Below are 11,583 nucleotides of genomic sequence, written 5' to 3' on the forward strand. Positions count from 1 at the left end.
GTTTTTTTTACGCAGTAATCTCTTATATAAATATTGTGCACAGAAGAATGTTAATTTATTCCATTAGAAAACAATTTAACATGAGTTAAAAAAAAAAACATTAATAAGGACCTTGCTTCTTATGTACTTTGTGGTCTGCAAATTGTCCTTTCAAGGTCAGTTTATAATGACAGCTATAGAGTAGCAAGGAAACTTACAGCTGGCAGCTCGATAAGTGTCCTTGATATCATGGCACAGCTTTCCACCATATCTGAGTGACACAGGACAGTAAACAACATATTTTCTTTTTGTTCAGTTCCTATCTGTGACCAGCTCCCTCATTCAGATTATTTTAGTTCTAACAGATAGTGCAGCTGAAACCACGCCTTGCATGAATGTGAATGAAAACATACTAGTAAGACTAAAGTTCAAGGCAATTTTAACACACCAGTCATATTACTGCCGATTGTATAAAAGGATCACATCACCTACCAATCCAGCAGGAAGACAGCCTCATGTCTGATACTGTTCACATCAACCTTGGTCATTCCTTCACGGGGGCCTGCAACATTGCCATGGCGTGCAGGTCTGAAAGGCCAGAAACCTGTCAATGCAATAGAGATCCAGTCAACAGTATTCTTTTTAGAATGCTTAATTCAGATACCACAACAAAAATGAAGAGCCAACACGACCAACATGTCTGCAATTCTGGGAGAGGATGCCCCTGTGAGAGAAATAGGAAAGTGTCCCTCAAACATCCTGAACTTGTCTGCGAGAAAGCATCAGAAGTTTTATTAAAGACAGTGGCTTTTATAAGAAACGTACCATCCTTCTACCAGCTGCCTCATGAGGATCAGATCCTACTGGTACGCAAGTGCTGGGCTCCACTTTTTGTATTAGGGCTGGCACAAGAGCGAGTCAATTTCGAATGCAAAGAGTTAACTGCCCCGAGCCTTTTGAAGAAGATCCTTCTTAATCAGTCATCTAATGACGGCGATATCACGTTAAAGCCTGATGCTGGAGTTCCTTTCAGAGAGGTGCAGAAAATACAGATGTTCCTTTGTAAACTTTGGAGTCTGGACATTTGCACAAAGGAATATGCTTATCTTAAAGGGATGGCGTTGTTTAATCCAGGTAGGATGTTTGGACTGTTACAGTTTTTGGTAGATAAACTAAAGTCTTAATATATACAATACAATACACTTTAATATTAATTTTGATAGCAGTAGTCTCTTTGGAATTCTATAAGCCTCAGGTATAAGTGATGAAACGGTACTCACCAAAAAAAGTACAAAGTTATTGAAGTATGTGAGGAGTTAAAAGTACAGAGTGATAGCAGGAGATATACAGGATGTTCAGTAGTATATATGTGTCTTTATGGTGCTGTAGATAAAGGAGACACTTAAAAATAGACATTCGCCACACTGAAATTAATTTCCTATAATACAAGTGAATTTCAATATGTCATAAAGTGAGTCCCTATTGTTCACATTCCAAACCACAAAGCCAATATTATTTCATGTGAACCTAATATCTTAGCTACTTACCGTGTTATAACAACAGTATACTTGATTTGTAGTAAAAAGTAATGTAATAGGACAATATTGATACAGAATTGAATATGATATGACAATTCAGACTGCAGTCACATGACTATCACTTTTAAAGGGATACAGTTACATTGCTGGCAATCGGGATCACGGCGGTCAGGATACCGATGCCGGAATCCCGACCGCTGACAATGCCGACAGCCGGAATCCCAGCTAAAAGGAGCTATTCCCACTTGTGGGTGATCACGACACCCATAGAGTGGGAATAGAACCTGTGGAGAGTGCAGCGAGCCACCGAGCCCGCAGCGTAAAGAGTGCAGCGAGCCCGCAAGGGGCTTGCTAGCGCTCGCCCCGCTGCCACAATTCTGGCAGCCAGGATCCCGGCATCGGTATGCTGACCGCCAAGAACCCGGCTGCCGAGATCTAATACCCAACACCTTTTAAACCCCCACCATCCCCTCTATACAAAAGACCATCAGCTCTATACAAAAGAGAATACGTGTAAAAATAATAGTATATACATAATGTGTTATTTCTAATTAAGTATAAATTAAATAATACAGGTTGAGTATCCCTTATCCAAAATGCTTAGGACCAGAAGTATTTTGGATTTGGGATTTTTCCGTATTTTGGAATAATTGCATACCATAATGAGATAGTCTAAGCACACAATTCATTTATGTTTCATATACACCTTATACACACAGCCTGAAGGTCATTTAATACAATATTTTTAATAACCTTGTGTAAACTATTAAACAAAATTTGTGTACATTGAGTCATCAGAAAACAAAAGTTTTGCTATCTCACTCTCACTCAGAAAATTCTGTATTTCGGAATATTACGTATTTCGGAATATTTGGATATGCGATACTCAACCTGTAATTTATTAAATATGACATCAAATAAATGCACATTGTGTAATTAGTATTTTTATTAATGAGGAATCATGTATAGTAAATATTGGGGTCTAAATACAGCATGTCATGTACAGTCTATAACTTGTCACTGTGACATATTCACATTGATTGCAACATAGATGGAATAAAACCCACAAAGAACATGTCTGTGAAATAACAGATTTATCACATTCATATTTGAATTGGTATTATTTTTGAGAAGCATAAAATGATGTGTACAATGTAAATAGGAACAACAGTTTGTCATGCATAAGAGATATTATGCACCAGCCAGTGTCAGACAATGTGACACAGCGTGCGTGGGTTATATTACGTGCAGTAACAGGCACTGTCACCTCTAGAAAGCCCGAGGTAGCACAGACTGGTAGAGCCAGGAGCTTTCATGTTATCTTAGTTCAACCAGGTCAGTCATAAAACATATTTTCACTATGATATGGCATATCCCTATCAAATGTACTAATCTTAGTCTTTTCCCTGACACATACGTTGCACAATTCCATCTTATTACTGTAGTCAAGAGCTACTGTATATGTAGTTGATAGTGGAATCACAGCTAGTCAGATCAATATATCAATAATAAGTAGTAATTATTACACATAAATTAATGTTAAAATAACTTTCATTGTGTTTTAATGATAGCCACAGACTTATGCACAATTTTAGCTAGACACATTGGGGTTTATGTATGAAGAGTCGGTGTGTCAGAATGTGTTTTTAAAAGGGCAAAGATTGTACTAGCCATGTTTTGCTAGTAGAAGCATTGCCCTTTTAAATATCGGGCATAAATACAATCTGAAGTGACGGGTTTTACAACCCGACTCTTCATAAATAATCCCTAGTTATTATAAAATACAATTTACTGGGTCTACTACACTAGACCGGCGCTCGGGATCCCGGCGCCCAGCATACCGGCACCGGGATCCCGACTGCCGGAATGCCGACAGTGGGGCGAGTGCAAAAGAGCCCCTTGCGGGCTCGCTGTGCCAGCCACGCTGCAGGTACGGTGTCGCGCTATGTGCGCCACGCTATTTATTCTCCCTCCAGGGTTTCGTGGACACCATAAGAGGGAGATTAGTTGGTGGTATCCCAGCGGTCGGGATCCCGGCGCCGGTATGCAGAGCGCCGGGATTCTGACAGCCGGCATATTGAGAGCCTCCCCTCTTTACTATATAGAGCACCAAACAATAATGTACAGTATACAGTAAGTTTACCACCACAATGTTCCCCAGTAGTACAGCATGGCATTTAATAATCAGTGGCCATCACCGCAGCAATGTATAGTGTTATAATTATACAGATAAAGAGATGTCGTACTGGAACTAAGTACCTGTAATGTACCCAGTATTTCAACCACTGATATACCAATATCTAGGTAACATATTAACTCAAACTAGCTCTAGACGCAAAAATAAATTAACATGAGGGTCATTCAGACTCGAATGCAGCAGCTTGTCTGTACGCAGCGACTGCATTCGGGTGGTCTGCGCATGTGCACTGGCCACAGTGCGCGTGCATGACCTCACACATTGTGGCCATAGCCAGATTAAGGGGGGGGATGCAGGGCATAATGTACCCCGGGGCCCCCTGTGTCAGGGGCCCCCCAACCAAAGCACACTGATATCACTAGTTTTCCCACAACGCGAGAGCCATAATGCAAGCAGGACAGTATGCAGTGCAGGCAGAGACACAGAAATATCATGTTTCATGAGCTACCGATGGAGCTTTCTGACCAGAGGAGAGATAGGAGGGTGGAGAGAGCTGTAAGTGACACAGGGATCCCAGCTTCTCCTTCTCCCCACCTGGGTGTCTGAGTCCTGTGTAAACTGTTATGCAACGAAACCATTTTGGTATAGAGATAGAGACACACACACACACACACACACACACACACACACACACACACACACACACACACACACACACACACACAGAGTCCTCCTGAGTTCTATCCCAGTGTGTAAGCAGTACAGAGGCTACTGCTATTCTTGCATGTGACAAGATAATATATTTTATTTATCTATGTGTATTTTAAGGTCGTTTAAGTTGTCTTTGTTCCACTACAAGAATTTTTTTTTTAAATAGTTGTCTTCAATTAGGTGGATCTAGTAACAGTACCCAGGCATTATTAAACTATTAGTGAAAACTAACACCATTGGTTTAAATTTCATATACACAATCTATACCTCTGACCATGACCCATTCCAGGAGGGACAATATGCTGTCTACCTGGACTTCCCTCTTCATTTATGATTGCAATCACCTGTGATGAAACACCTTTCTTATCAATTAAATAGTTCAACACAGGTGACCCCAATCATATATTAATAGGGAAGTCCAGGTAGAGAGCATTTTGTCCATCCTGGAATGGGTCATGTTGGGAGGTATGCACAATTTAATATACATCCCCCACCTTACACCGGGAGCCCCCTGTATTCAGTGCCCCGGGCACCCCCAAGGTTTAATCCGGCCCTGATTGTGGCCACATCCCGGAAAGGATGCGGCCGCACTGTGATTGACAGCGGTGGGCATTCACGGGGCAGCAGCGGGGTGTTGGCGGGGGTGTGGTGACTGAACCGGGGTGGGCTAGGAGCGCTTTTAGGGCCGCTGCGTAACATAACACGCAGCCGCTCCGATTTACAAAAATGGCGGTGAACCGCCTGACAGCACAGCCAGCTTCCACTGCCAGGAGTCAACCTTGATTCCATGCGTCCGCAATGTAATTGTGGTTGGCCTTGTCATGTGCTGAGTAGCCCCAAGCATGTGAGGAGATGGACGCAGATCTGGCTGCAGCATTCTGTGGGGGTCATTCTGACCGGATCACTTGCTGCAGTTCTTCGCAGTGCAGCGATCAGGTCAGAATTGCGTATGCGCCAGTGCACTGGCGCATTGCTGACAGGCAGAGGCGGTCACTGGGCTGGAGCGGGCGGCACGGCGGCATGGTCCGGACCATGCGGGCATGGCCGGACCGTGCGGGGGGCGGGCTGCAGTGGCTGCGTGATGTCACAAGCAGCCGCTGCGACCCGGTCAGCGACGATACCTCCCGGCCAGCGCGCAGAAGCTGCGCTGGTCGGGAGCTACTCCTGAAGTACAAAAGCATCACCGCTGTGGATGATTTTCTACTTCTGCAACAGGGCAGGGACTGAAATGCGGGGCGGGCTAGCCCTGTGCTGGGCGTCCCCCCACATCTGTGTTCCTGATCGTAGCTGTGCTAAATTTACCACAGCTACGATCAAGTCAGAATCACCCCCTGTGTCCATCTCTTAATAAGTTCCCATGTACATTATATATTTCAGTAACGCACTGGTGTATTTGTCTAGGTTCCATTCAGAGGCCATACAGACCACTTGGTATTTTTTTAACCAAATATTGATTTATAAAATATAACTCCACCTCCACAGTAGTATATCAAAATGAGCAAAAATACAGTATGCGAGTCAAAAACGAAACTATGTCAGTCTTACTAAAAAATAGGATGATACATAACTAAGTGATGAGGAATGAAGTACATAAACACGTTTTATTCTTCCAGCTGTCAGTCCCTCACAATAAATGTACCTTTGAATAACATATGTGCTCTTACAGAGCTGACATCATTAATAACCCTTTTACACTGCCACTAAACACCCGGGTTATTGCCGTGATCAAAGGGAATGCAACCCAGTTTCTGAGGAATCCAACTCAGCTAGCTTGCAGGGTTGGTTCTGGAAAGGACCCGAGTCGTGGTGCAGTGTAAATGGGTTAGCTGGGTTGATGCGACACAGGACCCGTTCACTGCATAGAGAAGAGGCGGCGCTTGAAGATCATTTCATCTCCAAGCGCCACCTCTGCATCACCAACCCTGCAATATGCTGGGTCAGGCTGCTGTCTGAAAGGGGTCTCTTGATGGGTCGCTCCCAGGAAGCACCCGTGTACAAAAGCAGTATTAGGAATCAAGGTGTTACTTTGTGCACATTATTCATATTATAAGTGCTAGAACATAAAAGGGGGGTGTAGTATGGTATGCCGGCGGTCGGGCTCCCGGCGACCAGCATACCGGCGACGGGAGCCCGACCGCCGGCATACTGACAGTGTGGCGAGCGCAAATGAGGCCCTTGTGGGCTCGCGGCGCTCGCCATGCTGCGGGCACAATGGCGCGCTATGCTATTTTAATCTCCCTCCAGGGGGGTCGTGGACCCCCACAAGGGAGAATAAGTGTCGGTATGGCAGCTGTCGGGATTCCGGCGCCGGTATACTGTGCGCCGGGATCCCGACAGCCGGCATACTGAAGACCATCCGTGAAAGGGAAATAAGAGTGACTGTCCCTAGTAGTAACAGTAGAAGTATATAGATCTAAGATTCAGCAGATACAGTAGCATGAAAAATACAATTTTATTTGTATCCAAGAGATTCTTTGTACATAAATGAAACAAAATTAGAAAGTCCTAATGTAAATAATGTTTAATGTGAAATAAACAAATCACAAGACAGCAAACAACATAAAAAGACAACAAAAACGTAAAAAATGCAATGTTGCATCTAACACCCTGGATTTAAATCCACAAAAAGAACTGGGCGCTCTAGAACAGTGACAACTGTGTTAAAGTTGAGTTTAAAGCATTCTAGATTGGGCATATAGGATATAATGTTTCCCAACCTTGGTCCTCAAGGCACACCCACAGACCAGGCTTTGGTGATATCATGCTTTAGATGGTTTAAAAAATACAAAAACAGAGATACTAATTAAGTAACCTGTGTTCAAGTATAGCTATCCTTAAAACATTGACTGTTAGTATGCCTCTAGGATAGTGGTTGGGAATTCCTTATGTAGTAGATGTCTGCCACATAAGTGCTTTGTTTGAATTTCTCTTAATGTGCCATGCACTCTAGGAGGTATATTTACTAAAGGTTGATTTTCATCGATTGTTATCCGATTTCAAATTTATCTAAATTAATATTGTGTCAGCAGGATTAAAACACACATTTACTAACATTTAAAAATGTATATAAAAAAAATGTGTATTTTAGCTCTTGAACACAACATTGATTTAGATTGATTTTTATCGATTTACAAAATTTATGAAAATTGACCTTTAGTAAATACTATATACATACCCCTTACTGTCTTTTTACATTACTGATCAAAGGGTGGTAAAATTCTTAAGACTAGGCTGTAGGTGTGGTTTCAGGAGAGCAAAGTTAGGTCACACTCTAATAAATGTTATAGTCTATAGTTTTAAAATACAAGTAATAAAAAAAGACTGGGGGAAAAAAGGCAGACACAGTGGTAAGAAGGCCCTTATTTGTTATATGAGGATCAAAGCTACATACTGTATATTCCATATCAATCCAGTTCTCGGTGGGATGTATAATCCCATCACACAGCAATGCTGGCCTAGGGTTAGTGGGATGTATGAGTGTAGACAGTGAAAATATGTAAAGTTATGTGTTAACCGTATAGAGAGGATGTAACTGAGTAGGATAGTTTATGGGGGATATGTGGGTCGTTCTGGAATTTGATTGCTGAAGAGGTGAGTTATCAAGGAACGCTTGAAGGTTTAAAAACACAAAGAAAGTCATATTGTGTGTGGGAGGGCATTCCACAGAGTGGGTGCGGCCCAAGAAAAGTCCTGTAACAATGAATGGGAGCAGGAAATGAGTTGTGTATGAGAGACGCAGATCTTGGGCAGAGCGGAGAGGTTGAGCTGGGAGATATTTTGAGATAAGTGAAGAGATGTATGCTGGTGTACTTTGGCTGATAGCCTTATGTGTAAGTAGAAGTATTGTATATTGCATTTGGTAAAACAGAGATAGCCATGACGGACATTATGAAATAAAGCTGAGTCTAGCAGCTGCATTCAAAATTGATTGTGAGGATGAAAGTCTACTTAAGGGAAAGCCAGTAAGGAGACTATTACAATAATCAATGAGGGAGATAATGAGTGCATGAATTAGGGTTTTTGCAGTGTCTTCTGTGAGATACAGATGAATTCTGCATGTTTCTTAGATATCTAACAAGATTTGGAAACAGATTAAGTCAAGGATGACACCTTCACAGAGGTTTGGTAGAGGTACATCAATCAAAATAATATGTTAATGAAACTGCTTATATAAATGTATTTTACAATTAAACAGCAATAATTACTGGTTTGCTTTAATAAGTTCCATTTCCCCTCAAAAGTGCTAGAATGGAGCAAGGAGGATGACCAAAAGTCTACAGAAGCCCAGTGCTGACTTACCACAATACTTTATTATTTGTGTGTTATGTTTTTATGCTAGTGATCTTGAGTTACTGATTATTTAAACTTGATTGGACAGTCTGCATTTTTCCCTAATGTTTACCTTCCTTTACCACCAGATATCAGAGGTATGAAGTTTCAACATTATGTCCAGACACTGCAAATAGAAGCTCAGCAAACGCTGATGGAATTCACAACCATGATGCATAACAGGAGTCAGGCCCGTTTCACATGGATGCTGGAAGCCCTTCTCATTCTAAAAGCCATTGACTCTAATGTGATCACAGAACTTTTTTTCCAACCCATCTCTGGAGAGATTAATTTGGAAGATCTTCTGCTTGAAACTTTATTTACTATAGGATGAAATACAGAGACATAGGCTAGCCCTAGGCACAATATTATTGGGCGCATCCCCCCTTACCAACACACACATGGTATTCTAACAAGACTCCACCCCTACCTGTTTTTTTGGCCTTTTGTGGACTAAGATCCTCTTCATCCAGGCTCCCGGACTGCACATTCAAATACTCACAAGACTCTCCCCAAAACAAACCTAATCTTCTGAGGTCCTTGATTGCACTTAAGACCATTTTTGAAACTTGGATTTATATTCATGACTATGGGTGCATCATGGAGGATTGTTCTGTATCCAAACAGATACAATGATGCACGTTACACCCTATGGGTGGGATGTAAGGGAGATCAAGTTTGCACGACGTGTGGCAGGCCGGCCGAACTCTTTTTTTAAAGAAGCAACCGTTTATAAGGCATGGTTATGCCTCGAAAAGTACTGCTCCTTTAAAAAAAACTGTGAGTTTGGCCGGCATCCCGCACTTTGGACAAACGCGGACTCCATTACATCCTGCTCTTTATCTGGCCTAGCCAATTTATCTCTCTCCAGCTGTTGTAAAAGTATACATCCCAGCATGGCCTGAAACGATTTTAGCATTCCCTAATACTAAAACTGTGGCAGGGAATGCTGGGATTTGTAGTATCATAACAACAGCAGAACCACAGATTAGACAGTCATGCTCTATACAGTCTCAGCAGGTCACACAGAACTGTTCAGCATTATAAATGCGTCTCATTAAATATTTCATTATGAAGTCCAGAGATAAGGAAACACATGATAAAAAATGCATCTAACAGGCAAAACTAGATTACCTTGATTGTCCACTTGGTCAGATATATTTCCAGCGGCAATACTTTACATCCTGATAGTTGCCAGCTATCATAAGAGACATCTTTGAAGCAAATGACAATGGTACAATGACTGACAGCCTCCCCTGGTGTCACCTGATTTACATTTTACATTAAAGATTCTCTTACTTTGTGTCAATAAATGCTTTGCCTAACAGAAAATGTATAAAAGAGATTATGGAGAGCTCCGTAAAAATAGCACTTAATAATATGTTGCCCTCATCTGTCTTTTCCTTTGGCTATGCATTTTACAAGTGAATATTCGAACAAGACCCTCTTATGATAATCTGTTGGTTAATAGAAGTAAAGGCCCCCGTACATCTGTGACAGATTGGGGATGGGAATATTCAACAGGTTTAAAGATCTCTATTCCTCGAGATCCCAGACGAATTGTGATCATCGATGGCTGCCTATCAGCTGATCAGCAGATCTGGTGGGATCATGGAATCAGGGAAACGGTCATCTGATGTATGGGGGCCATATGACTAGTTTGCTAGGAACGACTGCACATTCTTGTTGCTGTTAATCAATTTCCATTTAACTGTAGTTATCTATGTATTTGTTTTTATTTTCATTCTGTCCATTGTGATGCCAATTTAAAGATTTTTGCATTGTGTGTACTATTTTTGGTTTAAAATAGTTTAGTGTTTGTACAAGACATTGGTGAATTCTTTGTAGTAGAACTCCCATCTCTATGGGGGTGCTGTTACATTAATCTATCACTTTTCTCTGTTTACATGTTGTACTTGACCTAAAATTATATTTATTTATTTTTGGAATAAAATATTATGGCTGTAATGTAAAATAAATATTTTTTCTTAATTAACAGATGTATTTGCTTTACTTTTTTCACCAGTAGGCCACCAGGTTTCCCTTATAGTTACTTTAGTGAATGTGTGAAATATATAAATGCTCTCTTTTTCACTGCATTGTTCCAGACAAACCAGTTGTTTTCCCTAAATACTAGTCATCTTGGATTTATATTCATGACTATGGGTCAATCTTGGGTGCATATTGTCACAAAGGTCTCCTATGGCTACAAGCGTTGTTGTCTTCTAGTGCACATGCTCCCAGGGCCATCAAGGGGGAGGGGTAGGGTACTAATTACCTGGGCATGATATAGGGGCCTGGGTCAGCCAACCCCCTCTTCCCCCGCCTGCTCCCTCCCTCCTTACCGGGCAGCAGCAGCATGAACTCCCATCTTCTCAGCACAGCAAACGCTGCAGTGTGCTGGGCTGCAGTGAGGCAGAGAGGCTGCTGCTGCTGAGCCTCTGCCTGTTGCTGTGCAGGTAGAGGGGGAGTGATCACACTGATCACACTCTCCCCCTCAAATTGCCCCTGTCTTAGGGGGCAATTTGCTCCACCTCCCCCCCCCACCCCTCCGGCTGGGTTCTACAGACTTTTATTTTTCCCTAAGGAGGCATGGCCATGACATATTACTTTTTGGCTGTACATAATAATAATAATGATAATAATAATTATAATAATTATATTTATATAGCACTCTTTCTCCAAACAGGACTCAATGCTCTTTACAGACATCAAAAACAAAGCCCTTAGTGCATAAGCTTTAAGTAATACAGGTTGAGTATCCCTTACCCAAAATTCCAAATCACACATTTTTGGTTCCCCTACTGAGATAATGACACATATACATATATGTCAAAAAAATAAATAAATAAATAAATAAATAAATAAATATATATATATATATATATA

General features: G+C 41.6%; 1 protein-coding gene across 1 annotated transcript; it reads left to right on the forward strand.

Annotated features, from left to right (window-relative positions):
- Positions 1 to 417: 417 nt before the first annotated feature.
- LOC134911473 (nuclear receptor subfamily 0 group B member 2-like) lies at positions 418 to 10,690 on the forward strand. The gene is made up of 2 exons (XM_063919662.1): positions 418 to 1,113; positions 8,784 to 10,690. The coding sequence occupies exons 1-2, from the start codon at positions 495 to 497 to the stop codon at positions 9,026 to 9,028; spliced, it is 864 nt and encodes a 287-aa protein (XP_063775732.1). The 5' UTR covers positions 418 to 494; the 3' UTR covers positions 9,029 to 10,690.
- Positions 10,691 to 11,583: the final 893 nt, after the last annotated feature.

Source organism: Pseudophryne corroboree, chromosome 4, assembly GCF_028390025.1.
Source record: "Pseudophryne corroboree isolate aPseCor3 chromosome 4, aPseCor3.hap2, whole genome shotgun sequence".
Classification (NCBI taxonomy): domain Eukaryota; kingdom Metazoa; phylum Chordata; class Amphibia; order Anura; family Myobatrachidae; genus Pseudophryne; species Pseudophryne corroboree.

Coding starts and splice junctions, on each gene's coding strand:
- LOC134911473 (XM_063919662.1), top strand. CDS start 495: ATGTCTGATACTGTTCACATCAACCTTGGTCATTCCTTCACGGGGGCC. Junction 1,114..8,783: donor GATGGCGTTGTTTAATCCAG/GTAGGATGTTTG, acceptor CTTTACCACCAG/ATATCAGAGGTATGAAGTTT.